Source organism: Perca fluviatilis, chromosome 17 (genome assembly GCF_010015445.1).
Source record: "Perca fluviatilis chromosome 17, GENO_Pfluv_1.0, whole genome shotgun sequence".
NCBI lineage: Eukaryota > Metazoa > Chordata > Actinopteri > Perciformes > Percidae > Perca > Perca fluviatilis.
In genome coordinates, this window is record NC_053128.1 from 13,350,013 (window position 1) to 13,377,669 (window position 27,657).

Genomic DNA, 27,657 nt, shown 5'->3' on the forward strand with positions numbered 1-27,657 from the left:
GCGATTTGACTTTTGGCTAACAGACGCGCTGTTGTTGATGCTGACTCGCCTTTAGCAGACATTATAATTATTACAAATTTAACTTTAGATGAAACGTGTGTTTTAACTTCACCTGGGAAACAGACTTCACTTTGAGAGGCTCGGGGGAGGGGGCAGCTCAGTCGCTCCAGTCTTTGCCGGGATGCAGGGCCCCACACCGCAGAGCACACTCGCTGTGTGCGAGCCTGAATGTGCGAACGGCGCTCTGCACGTTTGATGCAGGGACGTAGCTAAGTATTTGAGGGGCAGGGGGCTAAGATTACATCTACAATTATTATTTATTATGAATTAATATAAATTAATTGTTTGTTTCAATGTTTTAAGAAGCCTGTGCACATAGTGGCAGTTTGTTTTACAAGCAAAGTTTTTGAATGCCAAAGTTAGGGGGCAGCTGGGGGGCAAGGCCCTACAGTGGGGGCAGCTGCCCCCTTTGCCCCTATATCGGTCCGCCCTGCTGCTCTTGTGTGAAGTAAACGCAACATTTTTCAATTTTCTGCTAAAATATAGGTGACTTTTTTGCAACGAAAATGTGGAGATTATGAAATCATGCAAGCCCCGCATATTTTGCGCGGAAATCGGCAATTTATGCGGTGAAAGTGCGGCGTATTTGAAAAAATGCGGCCCCCGCATAAATATGCGGATTTTGGCTGATTATGCATTGAATTATGCAAACTCATAATCGCGTTTTTCTGGAGGGACTGATTGTTTTTTTTATGTGCCTGTTGATTTGCTTTAAAACAGTGTAGAATAATTTATCAGCAACATATTTTGATGTGCACATCAGCACAGAAGTTTCTGTGATTATTTTGCGACAGTCTGGTGCTCATTGCATGGAATGGAACCAGCGGATCTGCCATGTGAAATTGTGGCTTGACAGTGACAACATCACTCCAATTAGAGACTTCAGCTGGAACAGATCCCTGGGCTGTAAAGAGAGTCACCAGAGTAAATGAGATAACATCAGCAGGCTATAGGCTTCATACTAACTGTCGTGGATTGAAGAGCTGTACGAATCTTTCTTCTATTTGAACAAAATGTGAAAAAGTGTTTGTGTGTTTTCAGAAAGGTTAATAGGGCTGTGACTTAAAAAAAAATAAAGTGACCAACATATTTTTAAACAAAAGTGTGCTGAGCTGTATATTTGCTCTGAGCAGGGGGGCCGCGGACCACACATTCTTGACACCAAGAGCATCTGCAAGTTGATTTTCATATCATACTGAAATAAACTAAAACCAGTGGCTTCCTGGAAGGAAATAAAACGTAAAGTAGCCTAGTGCGTGCTTAGCAATCCTTACCATCTGACTCATTTGACAAGCAGTTGGGGCTCAAATTAGTATAATAAAAATATGAACACACACATAGGATTGTCCTTGCTTGCTCCTATGCTTGTGAAGACCCTCGTTGATAGTTTTCTATCCCCCAAACCTACCCGCAACTATCATGACTTGATAAAACTACTACTGACCCTAAATCTAAGTCTCAATCGTAATTGGTAAACTGTGTGTGTGTGTGTGTGTGTGTGTGTGTGTGTGTGTGTGTGTGTGTGTGTCAGACATGTATAAAGTACTAGAGACCCAGACTTGAGTAAAAGTACAAGTGCTCTATCAAAAAAGTGATTTGAGTAGAAGTTGAAGTGCTCTTTAAGCACCACACTTAAGTGTAAGTACTAAAGTACTCAAAAATGTTTGTACTTAAGTATTGCAAGTAGTTTATTTTAAAATGTACTACTCAAGTACTGAAAGTAAAAGTACAAGTGTTATGTACTTATTAAAGAAAGCAGTCAAAAGTTTGAATATCATATTGTTTATATTATTTCAAATGTTTAGCCTAAAGGACACTCACAATTCCTTTGGCTGTAGCAGCAGTACAAGGACAGGAATGTACAACACTGCAGCATGTCATGAACCGCAGGTAGCTAATTTAGTTAGCTAGCGCTTAATGATAGCTCAAGCTGGTGTGCCATTTGTGTATTATATGTGTAACTTACCTTGATATGTTTCTTCAAATTCAACGGTGAATTTTTGAAGGCCATTATTTCGCAATCTTTCAGGAGGCAGAGTAGGCACTTCATTCTATATGAATCGTCTTTCACTCCGACAAATGAAAACATGAACTCTAAGTAGGGCCAGGTGGTGGTCTCCTTCCTCACCTTCACCGCCACGATCACTCCAAGTTGAAGGTGTTGAAGGTGGTGCTTCTGGTTCTTCCATCTCGAAACAAACTAACAAAACTCAAGTGTTCTCAATGCAGGCAGGCAGCAGAGCGAAAGTAATATAAGACAGCTTGATCGCTTGATTCGCTCAATGATGAGCCAGCTTCATCAAACCTGGTGACAGAGCCATCTACTGCTCTGGCAGTGATAATGTGGGTTTGGAATGATTCATAACATTTGTATAATTGTGACGAGTAACGATGCAGCACATAAAAAAAATTATCGGAGTAAAAGTATTAAACTCATCGAAAATGTGTACTGAAGTAAAAGTGGAAGTAGGAGAAAAAAATAATACTCCAGTAGAGTACACATACAGCCTTTTAGTACTTAAGTGCATTAGTGAAGTAGTTCTACTTCGTTACTATACATCTCTGGTGTGTGTGTTTGGAATGTCAAAACTACTATCAAACTATTCAATTAAAACACAAAAAAGCTACACTTGAATTGTTGATAAAGTGAATTGATCCCTGGCTGAACTGATCCTTATTCTCTGTCGCTTTTGTAATATCACCCTGTCTCATCAACTGCTCCTGCTTCTAAGTCTACTGCCTGCTTACTTGTTTAGGCACAAACATACTTGCTTACAGCATCAGAATGGGAGACCACCAGCCTGCTCATGAAATTACAGTTTACGAACAGCATTGCATGTATCAATTTGAGTGTTTTAATGTATTAATTATCCATTATGTGGGCTGGCACAGCTGTTACACAGCAATGACCATTATCTCTATAAATAGGCAATGATTTACAGGAAGTAAAGAGGAGCAGGTCATGATTTGACATTATGTGTTTATGGACTGAACATCTACACTGAAAATTATTGGGTGCAGCAGAGTGGTGTTTAAAGATATGAAGCCCAACTGTACGCGCCAGGAAACACTTGCCACATCATGGCAAACAACCCGCTGAAGTGTCCTTGAGCAAAATACGGAGCACCTTTTTGCTCTAAGGGTACTATTCTGTAGCTGACCCTCCCTGCTGAAGGAGAGAAGAGAGATAGCATATTTAAAGGTATTGGTATAATCTAAAGCACAGTCAGATTCTCAGTCTAAATCCAGCTCGCCTGCTTCACTTTTTAAGCAACACTACCATCTGCTGTTGTCATGGTGAGAGCACACCTGATTTAACATGTCAAGAATTAACTTGGCATTTATAATTGCATAGCTTACAATCACCTGATACGTCCCGTTTTTACTTATTCACTTGTAGTGCTTAATGTAATATGGTTGGAGGATGCAAGTATCTCAATCCACATACATCTTCTAGCTCACTGGGTCTTTGCCTACCCCCTCTCCAGGGCTCGTAGTAATCCCTTTAGGGATTTCATTAGTTACAACTGAGTATTTATTTGATTTCCCCGCATAAACTATTCTAATACACAGCTGATATTAAGCTAATACATGTAATAGTAGTTAATTATAATGATGTAATTAGAATAAACCTTGCATGTACACACCCATGGAAGAAGTGTAAATTAAACATTCATACCACTCTGTTTAATACACTCCACAGCATGGTCTTCTGTGTCACACTAAAGTACTCAACGAGGTGTTGGACAGATCCAACACTTATTCTGAGACAGTATGTCTGGACTACTATCATTCTTTAGCCTCTGCTGTATGGTCAGTGTCGCAGCCTCCCACACGTGGAAACTAACTCTGCAGCTGGTTTCCAATCTTGTGACGTTGCCTTTCCGTGCATCCTTAGTTTGAACATTACATCATCGGTAGTGTGAGTCTACACACAGTCTCTGTCCATGGCGGTGAAAGATTCACCTCAGCTCTATCTCTGTTCTGAAACACTGAACTCAGGCTGTGTCTCTCTCCATGGTGCTGAAATATCATTCATGATGAAGCTATTCCCTACCCTTCTAAACACTTTTAATTCAGTTTCATTCCATGTCACCCATTGGAAGGTGTAGGTTGAATAAGTGCAATTAATACAGCTGTCAGTGCAGTAGTGTGAATACCACCTAAGTATACCAAACATTCTGTATATAATTCTAGACATGTTCCAACTTTATTAGCTATAGGTTTTACGTGTTTCAAACTCTGAATATGGTGTTGTTGATGTTCAAAAACACAATTGGAGCTGCCTAATAGGGATGCCATGAAGTAAACTTAATGTTAAAGGTGCAGTAGGTAAGACTTATAAAACTAAATTTATGTCATATTTGCTGAAACTGACCCTATGTTCCAGTAGAACTACATGAAGCAGGTAATTAAAAAAAAAAGAATCCGGCTCCTCTGGCACCACCTACAGCCTGTAGTGCGATTTGCAAAAATCCACAGCTTCCTGTTCAGATGCACCAATCACGGCCGGGGGGGGGGGGGTTCTAACTGCGTGTCAATCACTGCTCATGCACACTCATTCATTCTCCCTTGTGGGGGGAGGGGCTTAGGAGACCATTTTGGGCTTTAGCAGAAAGGGGGGGGGGACTGAGATGTTGTCAATGTTAAAAAATGTTGGCTAAGTCGCAATCCTACCTACGGCACCTTTAATTCAGGATAATACTGACTCTGTTAACGTAAGCAGGTAATATTAAATCTGTTAAATCATTTGTTTTATCTATACAATTAAGCATTAATTAGCAATTAAGCACATAAACTGTCACACCCTTTAAGGCTGAACGCTGTCACACCGTTAACTACTTAAATAATTATTTTCCATGTAAAAACATTCTCAAGAAACAAAGGTATTAATTTGAATCACAAATAACTCAGTGTTGGAAAAGAATAAGCTTGTTGTTGAAAGGCTTTCAACATAACAAAACAACAAACTGTTTAATTTCAACAGAAGGGACAGCGAGAAAAAAAAGAAAAATGTTCTCTCATTATCTCACTTAAACATGGATGAGGAGTTTCATAGCACATTTATTTTGAAGTCTATTTCGTAATTACAGTAAGAAGCCCAGTACCAGCATCTGTGGGAAGAAAAATTTATTGAAAATATATACATATACTGTGTATTGTGCAAGTAAGAATATCTTCAAGCCCTGTGTTCGCAAAGGCACTTTTAACATGTTGCACCACTTCAGAGAAGTTACATATAACAAATGTTTTTTTTTATAATAATTCCAAAACAAAAGCCATACATTATCATGGATATATATCCAAAATGTACAGTATATGGGGTTTAAATGAAGCTGGATTTGTCCCCTCTCTTCTAACCACACACACAGGTCATTTCACTTTTCTCCTTCTTTCTCTTTTCCTCCTCCTTTTTCCAGGTTCTCCCTGGTTTTATAGTGTTCCTCTGGTAGATTCTGTAGGTTCTCAGCAGCCTAAAAATACAAGGACACAGCAGTGCCAATCTTTTATACAGTTTTAAAGACAAATATATCAATAGTGAGCAAATCCACTGCAATTGTGATTTAGCATTATATTTAGTATGTTGGGAAAGATTCCGCTTTTGATGATGGGCCTGTGATGGCCTAGGGTAAAAACAAAGCCCCTGACATCACATCTCAAAATGTACTACTTTGAATCAGTGGAATTAACATATGAGAAACCTTGTATAAATTCACCTGTTCAGGGGTGAGGTCCCTTTGCTCCTGGGCAAGCATCTCATACCCCACCATAAACTTCTTAACTGTAGCTGAACGCAGCAGAGGAGGGTAGTAGTGAGCATGCAGCTGCCAATGAGAGTTGTCTTTGTTCAAATGGGGGCCAGTCGGGGCACCTGAATGAAGAGAGGGAGAAGTTAGACTGGAGACACAGAGCCAGCTTTACTCAGTCAATCAGAGTCTGTGTTCACACTGATGTCTGGTCGGCTATGATGATCCAGATGGGTTGAGGGTTTTACAGTCTTAAAAATTAAACCATATTTGTGACTGTCTAGTAAAATTGCACAACAGGACACCAGGCATATTTCCCGTCAGCTTAAACCTGTTAAGAAACGGCTGACATTCCACGCTTTTTGGTCTAAACAACAAACCCAAATTAAAAGGGGTACAGCTCCCACATACTTTGACACTCATGTGTGTGCTTGGTTTCATTGGAAAGGAAACACTCTTGAGTTCCTTTTACAAGGGTGATTCTAGGCCTTACTGAAATAGAGTTACAGAGGCTGGAATGGAGGTTTTTATTTCCGTCCAAGTCCTTCATCTGTAAAATCTGACTAAAATACACTGCTGTAAACACATCTGGTGAGATACAGACAACACAAGGCCATAGCCACATGTGTCAGCTTACTACTGAAAAGGATTTGAAGTCAAAAGACTCTGAAATCTGAAAAAAATTGATTTTATATGAATTTGTTTCTACAGATATGTCTGTGCGTTTTTGTTTCGTGCCATTTGGAGACTCCAAAAGGGACTTTGGTTACCAAGACTGCATACTGCGTTTCAAAGGCTTATAACTTGAGAACCCCTTTGCCTATAAACATAATCTTGGTATCTCATGAAAGCTAACACTCTGCGGTATCTTGCCATGCATTTGGATTTGATGTCAGTCTTTTAGGCACAGCATTACATAAGCACAACCACACATAACCTATATTTTCTTCTATTCCGCCTAAGAGATTTTGATAAAAAAGGGCAAACAAGGTTTTTATATAGAAATATTAGAAAATAGAAAAACTAAACTGTGCAAAATACAAAAACACACACACATGAATGATAAAATAAACTATTTACATAGTGGACCACAGATGCAAATTAGCTGTATAGGTAACACTGGTACGGGGTACAGTGTCACACAAACATCTTGAAATTAGAAACTGTTCAGGCTGTGCTCGGTTTATTGTGAAGCAGGGTCCCTTCCATCGAGAAAATCCTCCTCAGCTACAGAGTCCACAGAGACTTCGCTTTCGGAAGAGGACGCAATATCTTCATCTGGTCGTTCGACCAATATAGCAGCTGCCTCCTCCGCCGTAAACCACTTCTTTCCCCCGAACATGTTTACAAAACTTAGCAAAGGTTTGTAAAAGTCATCACATAACTCACCAAAGTCGCTCTCTGTAACTAACGTGTGCGTAATCCAACTCGAAAGATGTTTTCTGCAAGGGCGTACGTGTTACGCACAGGCTATAAAGGTTCTACGCACGGCTATACCAGGGCACAACCTAACTTGGCACATTATCATATATCGTTGGAATCGTCTCCTTATCGGCTAAAGAGGTAGGAGGGTCTCAAACCATGAAATTGTTACTGGTAGAGACAACTGTCGATCGAAACGAGGGTGGTCCAAATTGAATGCAGAGATATCTTTTGCTTCTCAGATGTCTGTCTCTGTCCTCCGGGAACATGTTGACTCATGAGAGGTGTTGTTTGATTCATAAGACTTTGCAGAAAAAATGTAACACCCAAATGTAGCATTCCAAGTCTCGCATGAGAAGTGAGAGTCGAAAAGATGTCCGGTAGTGAGCTATTGTTTACCGTTTTTATGTTGTAATTCGGTCAGAAACTTCAAGATTGTGAGTTGAACAGCTAGATTGGGATAAACTGGCTTGGATATTACATTTGCTTGGACTCTTGGGGATTTATGAAAAAAAAGAATTTTGAGAAAAGAATGTGCAGGTATGTAAGCACACTTGAATCAGTGCTGTCCTTTTCAGTGTTATTCCAACTAGATTACCGTTTTCTAACTGCTATAAATTATCTTATGCTTTGTGTGTGGGCTTAATGGAATCCTGAGAGTCTAAGCTTTCAACAGATATGCTGCATGGCCGTATATTTTGAAGATTTAATGCTTCAAAGTTGTAATGAAGTTTATGCAGCGTCCATTTTGAGCAGAAGTGTGCTGTCCACGGTACAGTGATCCCTGAGAGGCACTGTTTTATATCATTGTGCAAGGTATATTTAAGTATGGTTGACCATAGCAACAATGATTCTTCTTAATGCAATGTTACAAGTTAAGTCTCACTGGTGAAATGGACTAAACCACAAGTTAAACCGACTGAAAAACAAACTTCGAAAAAAAAGATGATTGTGGTAAATGGCAATGGTATAAGCTCAGGAAAACACTCTGAGTTGTGCAGGTATCGAAAATAAAGGACTTGGTAGAGAACTCGCTAATGCCTTGTTCAGAACATCTTGTGTATTATCTGCTACTGTACATAGGGTTCAACACTAACACTTTCAAAGTGCCAAATGGCTGTGAGATTTACACAAATATGTACACAATATACTGTACACATTTACTCAATGTTTCTGCAAAAGTGGAGGACATGTAAACACACACACACACACACTGACAGCACAATGACAGCACGATCAAACACTTGGCTAATTAAGGGTATGCATAGCCAGGACATAACAAGCTAATTTATCTATCTGCCATCCACACCACATGAACAAGGCCCTCTGCTTATTAACGCCTTTAAACTGTAGACCAGACAGCTCCCTATCAGGGAGCTCACAAGGTAAATTAAAGAAGCAGCCAGAGTTGACTATGTGGGCAATAGAGCAATAATCTTAAAATTAAAGAATTAAAATAAATTAAAATTAAAATCAAGTGTAATAAAAAAAAAAAAAGATCCATTCTTTCAGAGATTGTATGTTTTATATCACGGCCACTGAAACATATCCACTCTGATTAGCTGGCAGGGGTCTACTAAAAATGTTTAACTAGACAGTATAACCAGACACACACACATTCTAAATAAATACAGTATTAAACTGTAGGCAATCAGCAACAAGTGTAGGCTTCAGTGGTTTGGCTAAAGAACTTTCAGTTTGTGTTGTGTAGGTTGTGCAACCAATACAAAAGTAGATAAACAGCCAAATGAGAAATGTACAAATTCAATTTTAAACCTATTTTATATGTATTTAACATTTAAATATAGTCTTTGTTGCCTGTGCTGCTTTCTGAACTAAGTGGGAGGTAATGAGGTGATCAGAAATTAGACTTATCTCTCTATAAAAAACACAAAAGAAATCCAAGACCTATTCACAAGAAGAGCTTTTCCGTTGGTTTCCTGACAATGGGGGGCTGATCAGACACAGAGACAACGGGAAGTCGACATAAAGGAAACTAATGGACGTTAAAAGAAAAGGGAAGAACAAAGAAAAGACTGAAGAGACCAGATAAGAAATGAATAGAGACAGATGCTCCTATTAGTAGACAAGTACCTACTTTTAAACTGTTTTGGGGTGTGTTTGTTTTGCTGCAACTGTGTGAGCATATAAGAGAGCTAACTTACAAAATATCTTTGGATAGGGTACCAGCAATCGTAATATTTACTGGGGTACCTGTGTCACTGTCTCTCTGTCTCTCCTGTGTCCTTGTCCTCCATCCAGCCAGTTAATACGGTCTTTAATGTGTTGTGTGTTTTCTTACTGAAGGAATAAGCAGGTAGCTTGATCTAATCCTTGATTTCCCAGGTGACTCAAACTTCATCCAACTACTAATGAGCTTAGCCCAAAATAAAAGCTGGCTGCTTCGAAATGAGCAAAAAAAATAAAGCACAAACACAGATGGGGAGATAAGGCTACTCATTATGTGAGCCAGGTTTGTGTGTGCGCTTATGTGGATGAGAGTGTGCGTTACCAAATAAGGTGGTTAGTGTGTGCAGCATGTCTATGAGTGCATGTGTGACGGACAAACTGTGTGCTAACGCACTACAGCACATCAGTTAATACCTCAGCAGATTCCCTTAATCCACCTTTTATTAAGTTAAAATAACACCATTGTTTTGGGAGTTAAAAGAATTGTTCTGCCAATTAAAAGGATCATGGATGTATTATAAGAACTGATACAGCGTTAAAGGTGGGGCCCTATTCATTACTATGAAAGTTGCTCAGTGGCGCATGAAGCATGAATGTTGGTGGCATGAAGCCATTGTAAAGCCAAAAAATCTGTATATAATTACCAAAATGATTGGCAGTGCTTCCACACTGTGCGGCCTGTAGAGCAGGCGCATTAAAGACTTCTGCTGGCTCGAGCCAGCTACATCCGGTTTAGCGCTCTGCTAACTTGAATGGTGATTAAATGATTTAATTGTGCAGCTCTTCTAGACTTTCCAAATGTTATGGGACCGAATGGATAAAATTCTGATAGTGAAACTAGTCATTTCTTAGGGGCTCTGACAAAAAATTGTCTACTGTTACAAATGTCTCTTTCCCCATGTAAGTCAATGGGGAAAAAAGTCTTTTTGGGCCAGAGGGCATCACATGAATGACTCTGGAGTTGTAATTCCACTGTATAGCCACTATTTCTAATTTGCTTCAAGGCCCGGCCAGCACACTTCCTGGGGGCCTGATTTAGGATGGGTAACATGTTACATTTTCCATTGTCAGAGGATCATGAAACTGCTTCTGCCATCTTAAATTCCCCTCAAGGACACATTTGCGGTGTCTCATTCAGTTAACTTTATTGTCCACACTGTGGAAAGCTGTCTTTGGCTTTACCACGTTGAGCTAAAAACAATTGACGATTCAATTAGCACAAACAGCCGGGACACAGTATTAACAAGCAACATGCTTTACATTTTACCGAGGCCTGTCAAACATCTATGCCAAATACTGCTTTATCAATTACTTTATACATTGGATAGGTGACATTATCCTGATGGCGATACTATAAAGATCTAATTTTAACTGTATTGTTATTCATTTCAAAATGGTATTTAACACTTGTATTTACCCATTTGTTGGCAGATCTTTCTCCTCATTTCTCCCCTAGCCATGTCAAAGAAATCACTCTGTTTGCCACAGAAAATAAGGTGAACCAACTACCTGTGTATAACCTTTAACACATTGCTGTGTCATGGAGTTTATTCTCAAAAAATCTATCTAAAAAAACCGCACACAAGATTAAAACCAAAACCTAACACAAGATCTGTAGGCGGCTACAGCACAGGCAACTTTAGACTGAGATATGGCTTCAAAGATTGGATGTCTGATAAAATAAAAAGAAGAGTGAGTCAAAGGCTGTGTCCTCAAATGCCCTGTGTCCTTTAATCCACACTACAGTTTGAGTGTATCATCTCTCTTTTTATAATCTTTCATGTGGGCTGCCTTGCAAGAAATAAAAAAACGAGGTAGCAGCATCTCGGTGACCCAATGTTCACAAAGCTCTAGCGCTCCATTCTCTGAAATAATATATGTAACAATATAATCAATACAAATTGTCTTTCTTCAACCATCTTAAATTTGGATTAGTGTCTTTCTGACTTTGGAGCTGTAGACTAAATGAAACTAGTCAGACTGTGCACACCTTATTGGCCTAAGTCTGTTAATGAAAGAGATCACAAAAAGCCCATCATTTGGAATTGGAGGAGTAAAAAAACAAAAACAAAGGCAAAACAACACTTGTTGACAAGCACAACTGCAAAGATCTTAAAGTGATCAGCGCTTGGTGAGAAAGAGATATACAGCCTGATAAATTGATTCTATCAAAACTATTGAGTAGGTTGCCCCTGATCGTTTGTCTATGTTAAGTAGGTTGCCCCTGATCCTTTGTCTGTGTTGAAATGGTGCAGACGGACACCATTCATCTTAAAAGGTATTATTTATGATTTATGAAAGTTCTTTTAATTCAATATAGGCAATCTCTGATGCTATTACATTGTCTGAACTAAACTACAAGTCTACAGCTGCGCTTTGAGCTAACTTTAGCGTGCAAACATGCACCAAATGACAATGCTAACATGATGTTTAAAGAGTATAATGTTTACTATGTGCACCATCTTAATGTTTAGCTAATTAGCACTTGAGTATAGATATAGGCCTTATGTTTGACAGAGAAAACTGCCCTATATGTGTACAAGTTGTCTTGGTAGTGCATCTAAAACCAAGCTGCAGTGTTTATGTTCCCAGCCTGCACATCATTCTGAATAAGAATGCACTCAGTGAACAGTGAAGTTTCCTTTCTGTTAACAACTCACTGAGACACAACTGTTGCAGGGATTGAACCTGCAACCTTTAGCTTCTTACAAGGACTACTCTGACCACTCAGCCGTGATGACACTGCTCTCCTTTCTGTCACACATCACTCATTGCATCACTGCACTCTTCTAACCTTTTGTTCCAGTGTAAACCCGACGCACAGCTCACAATAGGTATTTTCCATCACTGTCTCAGTACAGGTAAATATCAGCCAGGGCCTGCGCTTAGTTTTAGATTCACGAGAGGAACGGCTTGTCTTGATGGCAAACACCTTTCCGTATAAAGCTTACAGTCTTTGTGTGTTTGTGCAAGCTGCTTCTTCACATCAGGCCAATTAAACACTTGCCTGGCCATGCGTGGTTAAAAGAAGATGACTACCCGCATCTTCACTGTTGTGAGGTGAGGTATTTCAAAATGGATTCACTTTGGATTTTATCATCTGAGATCTATGTAAATGTGTTTTTCACTCTGCATGTCCTGTCAAAATAAAAAGGTGATTTGGCCCTTATTGCAAAGGTGACATCTCCCAGCATTTTTTGTATGTTTGCTTGCTTATTCACTTGCTCTTTGTCTTGTTACTGGTTCTTTCATTTCCTCTGACTGTGGTGTTGTGCTGTGATGCAAAAGTAATGGGAACTACAGGAAAATGGGTGCAGGATCCAAAGACACAATGGTAAAAAGCAACCTAAACTCCTCTATAATGTAGTGTAGTGTAGTAGTTTAGTATTCTTACGTACAATGCTTAATGCACTATAATCTAAAGTTAAAAGGTCTGGTGAACAGACAAACATTGTCATAAATCCAAATTTTAAGTATTGAGATTAATATGAAGCTAGAGTTATTTCTCAAGCTTACATAACAGGGTTAGAAGTTTTCTCAGAACCAGAGGCTGAGCAAAGCAGCAGGCAAAAGCAAAACATTCTCGCATTCGGTCTAAAATTATTATGAATTTTTTTCTCTGAGGATATAAACCTGTAAGTCATCTCCAGAAAAAAATACAAACAAAACCTGGAAGGACAGGCAGGGAAAGACAAATTGATCTAACTCACATAACTCACATAAAAGTGGAAAACTTTTCCTTTGAGTGTTAAATATCCAGTAAAATTAAGAAAAAAAAAACACTGGGTTGGGTAAATTAACATTAAACTGCTCTTTCAATATTTTTACATCAGGAACGGTTCAAATGACTGTGTAATGTGAAAGGTGTCACTCATGGTGGCGAACCCACAGATAATTATCAACGTGCTCTGCAATTTCTCTCAGGTCTACAAAGCATTTTACAGTCTTTCAGCTCATTGTTTTGGTTTTACGGTACAAACTTTACTGTTTTCAATCGCAACGCTCTAATCAGCATATTTATTACAGCAGCAGCTAGGAGCAGTTTTCAGCCAAAGGAAGCTTTAAAAACCCAGTGTACAATGCCTTCCTAGCATCGAATGGTACACAGACAATGTTAGCAATTGGCTATTGAACATTTGGTAGAGACCAAAATAAAGCTAAAAGGAAAGTGAATACTCGATTGATATTCACCAGGTGGAAAGACACAGAACGCCAAATGAATGCTAATGTTCTATGTATCTGCTTAATGTGTAAATAAGCCATTAACTGCTAATAACAACTTGTTAACCCTGTCGTCATGCTGTTCAACAAAAAAGACCTTACAGTTTTCCTGTCTCCTCATATTACTTTAAGTGATAGTAGTAAATGCCTAGAATTACACCGTAAGTGCTCTTAACCTGTGAGAACTCCTTCTTTTCTTTGTGGTGATGTATGAGACAATACAAATATGCTGATGTGTCCCAGTGTGCACTGAAATGGTAATTAGTGGGTTACGCTGAAGCTGAAAGTTTCTCGTTTGTCAATTTATTACAGCGAAGATGATTGAAACGCAACAAGAGTTATTTAATGTGTAGGGAACGCACACTGCACCTTAATTTACATACATCTTTCCAGTGACATTGAACGGGCTAATAGATATTCAAACGTGATGTCAATGCCATGTTGGTGCAGGATGTGAGCTAATGTAAAATTATACTTGAAAAGAAAAACACCTGGTACAACACTGGAAGTCTTTTAAAATCCTGTCCGTGACTCAACTTCACTTATTCCACTGGGAGTGGAGCTCATTCACATATCAAACTGACTAAGTGAATTCAATTATAGCTGGCCCGATATGTGAACAGCCTCCACTTTGTAGCAGTGTTTGTGTTCCAATCCACCAACAGATTATTCATGTATTTAGATTCAAATTATCTTTAATCTCTCCCACCATCTGTCTCTCTCTGCTGCTCTCACTCTACAAAAGACTTTAAACAGGTTATCAAAACGTTTTGTTTTTAAAGGGCAACTATTATATAGCATTTTCAGGATTATATAGCATTTTGTGTTTGTACTAGAACATGTTTACATGCTTTAATGTTTAAAAAACACTTTATTGTTCTCATACTGCCCATATCTGCTGCACCTGTATTCACCCTCTGTATGAGACGCTCTGTAGGACCTTTAACACTCCCACTCTCCCACTCTTTTGTCTTACCGTGCCAGCCCATGGAGTAGGGGAAAGAGATTTCAAACAGATTGTCATACTTGGTCAGCAGTCGCTTCATAATGTCAGCCAGACCTGATAAAGACGGACAAAAAAGAGAAAGATGATGTGAGAAAACAGGAAGATGCTGGGTAGGAAGGAGAAAGAAGATATTTGCTAATGAGTATTGTTAATAATGAATGACATGAGGAAGGGGAGCTGAAGTGAAGGCATGTAAGAGTAAAGACTAAGAAAAACAAACTGAAAATTGAGAGAGGACTGCACGTAACTAGAACTAGAAAAGCTGTAAATTGAAAAGAAAAGCTTTTAATATATTCTTGTGGGAACATGACATATAAAACACAATGCCTGAATACATGATGCAATCAGACAGACCAGAGACAGAAAAATATAGTGCATAGTTACATAAACACCAAAATCTGAGTCAGACAAAAACATTCAAAGTTTCTGTCTGACTCAGATTTTCAAACCAACAGATAAAAAGCATTAGATTAGGGATTCAAATTTGAAGCAAGTTCCTTAATCCATTATCTGCAACAATAAATAATAGACTAGTAATTAAATGGTTATACATTATAAAATGTATTTTTGAAAGCATGAAAAGCATGAAATCTTTATTCAACAACTGCTATTTACATCTCAACCCAAATAAATTGGGTATTATGAATTGGGTAACACATTGGGTATTTGTATCATTATTTTAATAAAACACACTGTTTGTAAATTATTTCAGCCATGAATTAAAAATAATGAAATGATATAAAGCGACGAAAACAAAATCAAAATAATAGCTTTGTCATTTTCCAACAAATGGCCAAACACAATTTAAATTATACTAGAATAAACACAATTATTTGCATTTCCAGGCTTTATTGTAGAACAAGCAGCACACACAGCCCATCATTATCCAACAGTAACCCTGATCTGGATTTTATTCAACAATATAAGAATATCCATATACAAAAGGTATACATAAAGGCTTCTTTTGTGTTTGTTTTTTTATTGGTAGATTCCTTTTCCAGGGACCAATGGTAAAAGAAACAATACCAGTAGCGTGGTTGGATGCATTCAAACATCCAACAAGACACCTTTCACTTTATTAAAAAACTGTTAAAAATACTCCAGAGAACTTATGTCATAGTAGTACATAATAACTGTTGAGCCAACTTTGCCTATATTCAGTTAATACACTCTTTATTGAGCTATTTGTTAATGATGATTCATTGATTACTGCATTATTATTAATATTCCCACTTCAGAATCCAGCCTCAACAAATCCACCTGTCATTTCAAATGACTGCAGCCTGCTATTCTGTGTTGATCTCCTCCCATGTTTATTGTGAAACAGTGGTAATGGGCCGTGTCTACAGAAGACACTTATCCCACCGATCCGTCTTATCTATGTGCCTTGGGCTTCACGCCTTCACAACACATTGGCTCAATCAGCTAAACAGACTGTCAGCTGTCGACAGACATCTTTTAAACAAGTTGATTCACAGAAGCAATGGTGTTTGTCCTTGAGAGGTAATGGTAGATAATCTTACCAGATCTCTTCGATTTTAAGAGAAATTCATTATCTGCTACATCTGCTAAAGTCATTTAAACGCCATAATGTTAGGGAGAAAGGGAAGTGAACTGCAGTAAATAGCCAATTTGTTAATATTGGGAGGGTTGACAGGAAACAAATACATGGAACTGCCATAAACTTCAATGTACCACCTTTAATTAGCATGATGTTAAAGGATGGAGACCGGCTGGAAACTAGACATCATCCATTCGTAATTAGCATCCAATAATTTATTGAGACGTAATTCATTTTTAATTTCCATAGTTTTATCGAGCTGAATCGAAACCACCGTAAACACCACTCCATTAACTGCAAGTAAAAAGATGTTTCCTCCCCTTGCGATGCTTGAATGTGCTATGAATGACACACACACACACACACACACACAAACACAAACACACACACACACACACACACACACACACACACACACACACACACACACACACACACACACGCACCCTTGGCCTGGAACCAAATCTGCAGGTTCCCCACTGAGCCGCTGGGTCACCTTAAACTAGTCTTAATTGCCTTAGCGCTTTCTCAGTCACTCGCTCTGTCGGTATCTTCACACTCACCCTCCCTCTCCTCTGTTGTCAGGTCACTGATCCTGAGGACATGTCGTCGTGGCAACAACAGCGTCTGGTAGGGCCACGTTGCCCAATATGGAACCACTGCCAGCCAATCAGAAGTCTCCACCACCACACGCTCCTAGAGACAAGACAAAATGTAATTGTTTTTGAATGTGCAGGGAAGCAATAATATGTATGTGGTGTTTTATAGGTTTTATGCTTAACTGTGAGTTCTACTGGCAAAGTCACAAAAAAACAGGTTCTGTTCCAGAAGAACATAACTAAAAATCAAAAAGACATTTGTGATAATGCAAAATACTACTAAGTCCAACCTACAACCTGAAGCAACTGTACACTGTGCAGTTCACTCATTAAACAATAATGTAATATTGTTTTAACAAAGTAATGTTCAGTAAGAACAAAGCCAATGCTGGTTAAATATCAACAGCTTTGACAAACTGGAGCCAGTCGAGTGGCAAGCTTTTAGAATCGACAGGGAAGACAGTTTAGTTTCAGAGCCATCTTAGCAGTCAATGCATCAACTAAAAACCTAATACTCCACATTAGAGAGGACTGCTGGTCTTAAAACCATCTGTTTCTACTTTACTTGTTCTCTTATCTTTTCTTATCTCATGATTTTGCTTCTCCTGTTTTTTCTTGCATCCTTTTCTTTTATGCCGGCTCTTTTTCTAATAATCTTTTCAGGTAATTACTGTAAACTGTTTCAAAGCTGAATGTTGATGAAATAACCATAACCACATATGTTATAATGAATACACACATACAAATCAAGAAAGACAGTAATAACCACATGGACTGCTTTGGCCTATTAGGTCATTTTACAGCATCTATTCAGACCCATTACAGTCTATGTTTAGACCAGAAGACAAACAAAAACAGGGAATACTAAAAAAACTGAGTGAAGGTTGACTGAGCACGTTCTTACTTTACAACACACTGAGTTCCAAATTGTTACAAAAAGGTCAGTCAGGATTGGCTGTTTGCAGCAAGAAGCCCTATTATCATAAACTGTTTAAATGCAGAATGTGTCAGAAGCTGAGATTTAACAAGCTGATGAGTGGGCACAAACACGACCTGACCTTGGTATTATAATTTAATCAGAAATAGATTAACTGTGTGTGTGTGTGTGTGTGTGTGTGTGTGTGTGTGTGTGTGTGTGTGTGTGTGCTAAACAGCAGCATGAATATGAAGGAAGTCAGCTTCATACTAATTCTAAATACACCACAGACATCTTTCTCTTGTTGTTTTTTTCTTTGCATTGGATTTCCGGTAATGTTAACATGCATGTTAACGTATATTTTCAAACAAAACTCCCTGTTTGCCTCAGTCTCATTACGAACTGAAAGGGAAATGCTGATGTGTCAAGGCCTCGGAGAAAAAACAACAATTTCCGGGAGGGTTGATCGACCGTAGGGTGTAGTTCTCAAATCTGTAATGATTGACTGATTCTTTTTCGCCACCTGGGGCCAGAAGAACCGCATTGCAAGCTGAAAAACACAGCCCTGAGAGATAATCACCATATCATGTTGTTATGGCCAAGGTGTTAGCAAAAAACAGACTGCTTACACAGACAGCAGACGGAAAGCAACATTGGCATTCATATGCTTTTGGCCACCTGATGAATGCAAGCCAAATATGCATTTCCTTCAACCTCTGGTTTGGTCTTTACAAACTCCTGAGCCAAATGTCTGGCTCTTTAGCTGCTATGGTACACTATGTTCACTGGCTAGTCACTAACTTTGTCTGTCTGCTGTTTGATGCTGGGCAGGTAGCATACAGTAGATTCATCAGAGCTAGTTTGCTGAAAAGAGCTGCCGTCCTGCTGTTGGAAAAATAACAGCAATGAGACTGAACTATACAATAAATGTGCCATGGAACCAAAGCAATAGGCTAAACGAAGCTAGGTTATTGTCCGGTAGCTGGGTCTAAACCAACTGTATAGCCGCATATATGCATATAAACTACGCACAAAAAGTAAGGAAATTTGTGTTTGGTAGATTATTTCTTTGTTGTAACAATGTTTCTTGGCAATAAATCTTATACCAATGGTGCCACATTTGTAAGGAAGATGCATTTGTGGGATAAACAGCAGAGATGAGTATGTGGGTTGCGCCCATTAAAAAGAAATTGCCAAATCTTCTCTGACAATGCCAAACAGCTTTTCTTTGTTGATTCTTCAATAGTATCAAATTATAACAAGAGTTATCTCGAGACACTTTACAGATAGAGTAGGTCTAGATCACACTCTATAATTTACAAAGCCCCAAAAATTCTAATAATTCCCCCAAGAGCAAGCAGTGAGACAGTGGCGAGGAAAAACTTGGTAAGAAACTCTTGGTAGGCGGTGTCTGACGGTGCTGGTTGGGGATGTGATGAACAGTGGCAATAATAGTCACATTAAAGATAATGGAACAGTGACTTCAAATGGTAGTGTGGCACAGCATAGCATGGATGGACCTAGGAGGAAGTAGCACGGTTCAGCAGGACGCAGCATGACATGGCAGGGCACCGCAAAGCTTAGCAGGGAGTGCAGCGGGACAATGGTGACAGCTGCAACCAGGATCTTGGTGCCAACATACTCCAAGGAAATATGCTGGGTGAAAAAAGTCTAGAACTATAACAGCGTAACTAAGAGAGACAGGCTAAGGAGAGGAGCCTGATCTTGTTTGGTGGATTGGGTAATTGAAGTCTGAAGTAACAAGACATATTGGCAATTTCACAATTTATTCCTTTAACAAACAGGAGCGTCAGTAGCGTGTGGAAGAACCATACACAGCTACAACAGCCTGGCCCCTCCTCCTCATGCTGGTCACCAGCCTGGTCACACACTGCTGTGGGATGGCATCCCATTCTTCAACCAGCATTTGTCACAAGTTAACCAACGTGGTTGTGTTGGTCACTCTGGTACGAACAGCACGCCCAAGCTGATCCCGCAAGACTTCAATGGGGTTGAGGTCAGGACTGCTGGCAGGCCATTCCATCCGTTCCACTCCCAAATTCTGGAGGTAGTCTCTGCTAAACCCTTCTCTGTGGGGGCGAGCGTTGTCATCTTGGAGGATAGAGTTCGGTCCCAGACTGTGGAGATATAAGATTGCCACTGGTTGCAGAAGTAGGCACCTGACTGTCAGCACCTGGGGGTACCAGAAGCTCAAAACAAGAGTCAATAGCAACAGCAAGAAAAGCTGTTTGGCATTGTCGGAGACAATTTGGCAAATGTTTCATGGGCGCAACCCGAATACTCAGCTCTGCTGCTCATCCCACAAATGCATGTTCCTTACAAATGTGGCACCATCTAAAAGGGAAATACTCAGGCTTTCCAATGGTATAAGATGTATTGGCAAGAATCATTGTAACAACAAATAAATAATCTACCAAACACAAATGGTTCCTATCTAGGTATCCATTTTCATATTACTTCACTGTTTATATCATTTTTACTGTGTAATGTTGCCGAGACTCAAGACAAATCAGACCTTTATCATTCTTACTAGAACATGGAGTCCAGTTACCTCACGTAATTTCAGCATAACTCTGCCCAACTCAACCTGAGCAGAGGCACAATCAGCCAGAATAACTGAAAACAACTGCTGGGCCAGAGGTTTATAGACCGAACATGTTTTGGGCAATGTGGCGACTCAGTATTTACCACTGCCATCTCACAGGAGTTCAGTCCTGGGATCACAACTCAACCTTGTGGCAAACAAAGGGTTCTGTGTGGATTTTGAATGTGTAATCTAGGTTTCCTCCAGGCATTCCAGTCTTCCACCAACAGAAAGTATGAATTTGTCTCTAGCCTCTAACCTATTGTTATTGTTTAACTTGCACATAGTTTGGATATTAAAACAGTGTCTGTCTTCTTTACATAACCTTTTAGTTTCAGAAATATCGATTATGTCTAGGACTGTGGGTGGATGAATTGTATGTTTTCTATTTTTACTCATTGTTTCTTTTGCGTTTCCTGGTTTTATTACATTTTGTCTTATGTCTTATTGTGCATTTAAACAATATGACAGTCAATTGTTTTATGATATGCATATGGTGTTCTATGTGAACAGTATGGAAACTAATTAAAATTAAAATTAAAATTTTAGCAGTAACCAGACACCAAAGCAAAGAGAGTGTTAGGGCATCCTGGGCCATGAATCTCCCAGAGGTTTGAACAAACTTGTCCAGGCATTAGTGCATAATTAAGGCAACTACAGGGAATGCTGTGGTGTTTAATAACAGTGGAGGAAAACACAGAGTAATCTAACTAAATCCCAAAGTGTTCTCTTAATGAACTGCAGTATAAGATTCTACTTAGTGCCTGGTGCATTAACACTTTGGCTATAGCTTCAACAGATATTTTGAAATGGTCTAGATTTCAGCTTTCTCCTCCTCTTCAATGTCAATCTTCCTCACTCTTTTTTTTACAACCATATATACGTCCTCCACTGCCTTTAACAGGATTATAAAAGGATCAGAATGAAAAATAGAAAAATAAGACAGAACCAGGATGGAGAGGGATGATTGAAGAGGGGGGAGAGAGAGAGAGAGAGAGAGAGAGAGAGAGAGAGAGAGAGAGAGAGAGAGAGAGGAGGAAGTGGAGGATGTCCTAAAAGCAAAGCACCTCACAGACTTCAAATCCCAACGAGTTTTATTCAATTAGCTTAGAAAGTTTTTGTTTCAAAGTTAAGAGTGTCTCCAAGGAGCCGAACCCCAATTCAAACTCATCCAAATACTGCAGTGGGCCAATTTACTGTCCTAACCTTGGGTCAGAGAGACAGGAGCAAAAAGAGAGACACACACACACAAGCGGACAAGAACAAGTAGTTTAAGGCATTCTAAGGCAAACACACACACACACACTTGTGCTTCCACTCTGATTTTATAAAGATCAGTCCCCATGAGCAGATGTCTAGGAGATTCAAGTGTCTCCTCTGCTCTTCTCGAAACCTTAATTCTCTCCCCCTTCTCTCACTCTCTCACACACACACACACACACACACACACACACACACACACACACACACACACACACACACACACACACACACACACACACACACACACACACACACACACACAGTAGACCAGGTATATCAGCTCATTCCCTGAATGAATCAGTGGCTGTCTGACTTTTCCTTCTTACCTACATCTATCTGTGTGACTTTGTGTCTCTGTTCCTGTACTTACTCGTCTCCTTCCACTCCTTTGTGTCATTCTTTTGTTCCCTCTTATTCTCTGTTCATCGCCTTGCTTCCCGGCCTCCATCTTACTTTGTGCTCAACTCCATTGGCTCATTCTCAAGCCCATTCTCCCTCTCCAACTATTCTTGGAGAGGAATGAGATACTTTTCTTTGAGTCAATCAAAAGAATCAGCTTTAATTTGAGCGTAGAAAAAGAGTAGAAAGTCCCTCCTCTTGACATAGTCAAGTCCCAAGTGGACTTGTGCTTTGTGTGTGTGGCTAATCAACAAATAGTATTGGCTATTAAAGGAGTTGCAGGTCTAACTTTGTTGAGACGTTCTTTTGGTGTTAAAGGTCCCATGACATGGTGCTCTTTGGATGCTTTTATATAGACCTTAGCGGTCCCCTAATACTGTATCTGAAGTCTCTTTCCCGAAATTCAGCCTTGGTGCAGAATTAAAGCCACTAGAGCCAGTCCCACAATGAGCTTTCCTCAGAACATGCCATTTCTGTGTCTGTAGCTATTAAAAGGTCCCATGACAGGGTGCTCTTTGGATGCTTTTATATAGACCTTAGTGGTCCCCTAATACTGTATCTGAAGTCTCTTTCCCGAAATTCAGCTTTGGTGCAGAACTACAGCCACTAGAGCCAGTCCCACAATGAGCTGTCCTCAGGATGTGCCATTTCTGTGTCTGTAGCTATTGAGGAGGAGAGTGGGAGGGGCAAGGTGGAGGGTGGGGGTGTGGCCTTGACCAACTGCCACTTTTCTCGTTTGAAAGCCATGATGTCTCTCTCTCATGGGTGGGCCAAATTCTCTGGACGGGCAAAGCAGAGAAAGGGGAGGTAACCTTGCTTATTATGACCTCATAACAAGCAAGATTCCAGAACAGCTCATCTGAGCTTTCATTTTCTCAAAGGCAGAGCAGGATACCCAGGGCTCGGTTTACACCTATCACCATTTCAAGCCAATTGGGGACCATAGGCAGGCTGGGGGAACTCATATTAATGTGAAAAAACCTCAAAGTGAAATTTTCATGCCATGGGACCTTTTAAAATAATCATTCTGTCTTGGTTATATTGTCTAGCGTGAATGCTAAACTCGATAGTTGCATATACAGTATACTTGCGTATAATGAAGTTCAAGAGGTGTTTTTGTTTTTGTACAAAGAAGATATCATAAGTTGCTAAGTTTAGTTGGCGGCTGCTGGCTACGCACTGATGGTACAGACGTAAGAGTGGTATTGATCTTCTCATCAAACTCTCGGCAGATAGGCTAAGAACCATATTACCAAAAACATATATCCATTCCTTTAAGAAAAACATTTCAAATGAAAAATAAAAAAAGATAAAGTTTGTATTTTCTGGTCTCTTTAAAAGCTTAAAAAGTAATGTGGTAAAATTAAGATTTTTTTAAATGTATTCTGTTGAGACTTTATATTTCCTAGTAGGCGATATGAACAAAGACTAATAATCTGGATGAAATAAACAATGAGAAAATGGAGGTAAACTTCTGCTAGTTTGTGTGCTAGGCTTTAAAAGCATACAATTTGTTTATTACTAATTGAACTCAAAGGACAATTTAGAGGTGGTAGCCTCAAAGGTCAAGTAAAAAAGTGCTGCAAGTTAATCTCATTAGGACAAGATAAACTGGCAGTGCATTTGATTGGCATATCACTTGATAGACACAAGTGAACCCAGTTTCAAGAAAGGTTTTTAGCTGTGAATAAAACATGATATTAGGTGTATTAAATAATAAAGTAGCATAAGTAAGCCATCTTTTTCTAAAGCACCAGGTAGTGAAGCAAAAAAAGTCATAATTCTGTCAAGTTTAATTCTCTTGTAGAGATAATTACGGAATCCACCAAATGTCTGCTGACTAATTAGACATTTGCCAACCTGTTTAATGCCCTCAGGGCTCTGTTAGAACACGCGCACGCACACGCGCGCGCACACACACACACACACACACACACACACACACACACACACACACACACACACACACACACACACACACACACACACACACACACACACACACACAGTCTGTTTTCCTATTCTCCATGCAGGTTAAAGATGGCAGCATTATGCTAATGAGCATATCTGCTGTCCAATGACACGCTTCACTTACTGAACGACAGGCAGTATGGGGGGAAAAAGTGAAAGATGACGAGAAAGAGAGAGAGAGAGAACGATGATAGGAAAAGGTGGAAGTAGATGGATGAAGGGAGAGGCAATGAGGGTAGTCATGGTGAAAACAATATGATGTCACTGTTTTGCAGAAATTTAGAAAGCCTTTTTTAAAGCATCCCTCTGATGTTAATTATAAAGCATTATCACACAGTCAGCTAAAATGACTCTGTGCTCCCCATCACCATTTACAATGCTTATTGCTCATGGTCATCAAATCTAAATTTTAGTGAGCTAATCAATTGGGAAATTCACAATAAGCACTTCATTTAATCAAACATGCCTTTTAAGCAATGTATTATTGGTTGATTCACTGTGTCTGGCCTCTATAACCTGGGATGCCAGATTTGCAGCATATCTAAGCTCAAGTGGAACTAGTATAGACCAGAAAGCCAGTACATTACAAGTTTCCGACAGTAAAATTTAGCTTTTATTTCTTTTGTGTACAGCTGTACCTTTTTCTCAGCCTCTTGTTTGGCGTATTGCAGCAGCAGCGGTTCTCCATGTTTCTGATAGTAGGCTCTCTGACAGCGGTCAGACAGAGCAGGCTCATTAGGCAGGAAGTTGCTGGCCCACACCTACAGTGTTACAGGAAGCGGGACGAAGATGGAGGATGATGAGACATAACAGAAATATAGAAAACCTTAGAGTTATGTATGTATGTATGTGGGTGTACTATTTTTTTTGTTTAAAAAATGAAAGTGGTAACAAGCAATCTGCCCAATCCTTCTACCCCTGATTCCAAATGACCTCATTAGATCCGTGATTTAATAGGGCTATTCATCAATACTATTCACTCAGTGAATGGTTCACAGGTGCAGAGATTTCTGTTTTAAAACTCACTTTCATTTTTTCCATTCAGGCTTTTTAGATTGATAAATGGGTTTCCCTCTGCAGCCACTGCCTTTCATTTATTTCAATACAGTGTAAAAATCAACTTGCAGACGCTAAAACGTAATTGAGATAGGTACTTCATCACAGTGAACAGCATGGTTCCATGCACAGGAACAGGAAAACCTTTTTTCTCAATCAGCTTCTTACTGAAAGCATTAGGGTCCTGTGTTATTTCACATGAGATTTTATTTTTTATTTTGGTCCGTGCTTGTGTCACTGGTCTAAGATAGTAGGTTGGGCTCAGTTAGAAAAAAGCTAATGTCAAAATATGTTATGCTACAAACACTATAAATACTTCCATGCTTAATGTTAAAGTCAAACTGAATGACAGCTGCAGCAATTGGTATGAAACATTTATAAATATATATATTTATTCATTCATTCATTCATTCATAACATGCATGAATGAAAAAAAAAAAGAACAGGAAGAAGAAAAAATCTTATGGTACCTGTCACTTATTTGTTGCACATCCAAAAAAAAAAAAAAAAAAAAAAACAGCTGCTTCAAGAGTGGATCAACCCCAATCCTCACCCCAAACACCAAAAATTATCATTTGACTCTACCAACACAACAACTGTTAACATACTCTAAATTTCAGGAAGCTAATTTGGTCAGTGAGTCTGTTACTGTGTCTTTGGGCAAACATTGCTCTGATTGTGTTACATTACATCTCTAAAAAAATAAAATAAAAGAGATTTACAAGTTTAAAGTAGCTGTTTTGATATCAAACTGAGACAAACACTTTTTCTCTCATCAGCCACCAACTGGCATTCTGTGGCCTATAGTATTCACTCGAAATGAGAGGCTATAGTATTAATTGTGATTTTAAAAAGGAAACAATCGAGAATAGTTTCATGCTCTAAAACAGATGAGATGCTTGTCTGTCACTTCATTTGTGGAAAACATTCTTTCAGCGTTACAGCACTACAGTTCATTTTCAATCATGCTTTGGAGAAAATGCCTTCATAAGCTTTGCAATGTACTTCTACTGCATTCCAGAAGGCTCTTTATGGATCACAGTGAACATGACAACAGACATTTGGTTTATTGGTTTGCACTTTATGGCATTTTAATGGCTGTAAAAGCAGGGAAGGAGAGCCACATGACTCTAACATGTAACTACTGACTCATTGCTGCAAAATAAATGAATACCTGAGATAACAGTTGCTAGGGTTTTGAATAGGAGGTAATTACATAAGGGTTATAATTAGCATCCAAACTAATGTACACAAGTTTATGTAGGTATGCATAACTAAATTGTAATACAGTTTGCATAACATATTCATGCTCTGATGTGTGAGACCTTCACCAGAATATTGATTAGTTATTGCTGCACTGAGGAGCAAAGCAGTTTGTGTGTGTTTATAATGGACAGTGGTCTTTCGTTTGGCTTCTAGTTTGGTTTCTTTTCATTATTTGTGCATACTTTGCAGGCTATGCATTAATATAAACTGCTTTCAGGGTTTTTTGAGAGCTTTAAGGCCTATTAAAGTAGAGTTTTACTGAAAGTAACATTTGTGTCACCAGGAGTGTGGTTTTCCAATTATAATATTCCATCGCATGAACAGAGTAATAATCAGAGGCATTCTCTGCTGCTTTAAAGAGCACTGCTTCAGGCTGCATGGCAAATTCTTTCCTGATTAAATACTCCTCTACTTTTTCACCCAGAATGCAATGCAGGAACCCCACTGTCATTGACTCCTACTGTGTTTTTTTTCTCCTTTACAACAGGGGGGGAAAGCTGCATTAACTTCATGAGGGGAAATGTAAAAAGGGATCAAAGAGCTCCATCATATTTATAATTTGTGTCCTGCTGGCCTTGCCTTTAGAGGACATGTCAAATAGCTGTATCATTCTGGGTTTAGATTGATAAATAATACTTACATTATAATAAAGCAAATGCAATAAATAAATAAATAATATATTATAAAACCTGGGAATTATTAATATCTGTTGGCATTTTTGCCCTTGGTAAGATTCTGTACACAATTACTGCAGTGGGAGCAGAAACCAGCTTAGTGTGATGTTAATGGTAATGAATAGTGGCTAAAGGCTGCATCATGTTTATGAACATAATCCTAGAAATACAGAAAGAGAAGGCATGGTAAATGTATGAACTATATGTGTAAACTGTTCATCGGCATGCCTCCAGGCATGTAAAATAGTTTAGGTGCATAATATATTTGCACGCCTTCCAGCATCTGTAGCTGTGGCTCTATTTGTACACCTGTGATTTTGTATTCACAGATCTATCGTCTATCCAGCAGCAGACTGTTGATTTTCTCAGCGAACAGTAGAGAAAAGTAAAGTAAATACAGAAGAGAAAAGTAAAGTGCATACTTCCACAAGACAGAAATTAGAAAGAACATAGCAGGAATAACTCTTAAGAGCTATTATGACACCACTGGCTCTTTTAACTTTGGCTTGCAAGTGTTGCTCTTCAAGAGTGATATAAATTCTTAGGGAGTAAATATGAACTCAATAACTGTCTGCTCCTGAGAGTTAAATGTTTTCAAACACAACCTGAGTACTCCACAGAAGGAATACTGTGTATGTGAAAAAATAATGTTATTATTCCAAGGGCATCTGTTTTTCCTTACTCCACTTACATGAAAATAC

At 39.1% G+C, this 27,657-nt stretch overlaps 1 protein-coding gene across 1 annotated transcript in view; it reads right to left on the bottom strand.

Moving 5' to 3' along the window:
• Positions 1-5,175: 5,175 nt before the first annotated feature.
• The window catches only part of galt (galactose-1-phosphate uridylyltransferase), a 31,787-nt gene continuing 9,305 nt past the window's right edge, over positions 5,176-27,657 (bottom strand). The window contains exons 7-11 of the mRNA XM_039780518.1: positions 24,599-24,721; positions 16,771-16,903; positions 14,617-14,700; positions 5,778-5,932; positions 5,176-5,534 (exon numbers count right to left, since the gene is read on the bottom strand). Of these exons, the coding sequence (XP_039636452.1) occupies positions 5,439-5,534; positions 5,778-5,932; positions 14,617-14,700; positions 16,771-16,903; positions 24,599-24,721 (591 nt within the window). The 3' untranslated portion in view covers positions 5,176-5,438. The remainder of the gene's footprint in view (positions 5,535-5,777; positions 5,933-14,616; positions 14,701-16,770; positions 16,904-24,598; positions 24,722-27,657) is intronic.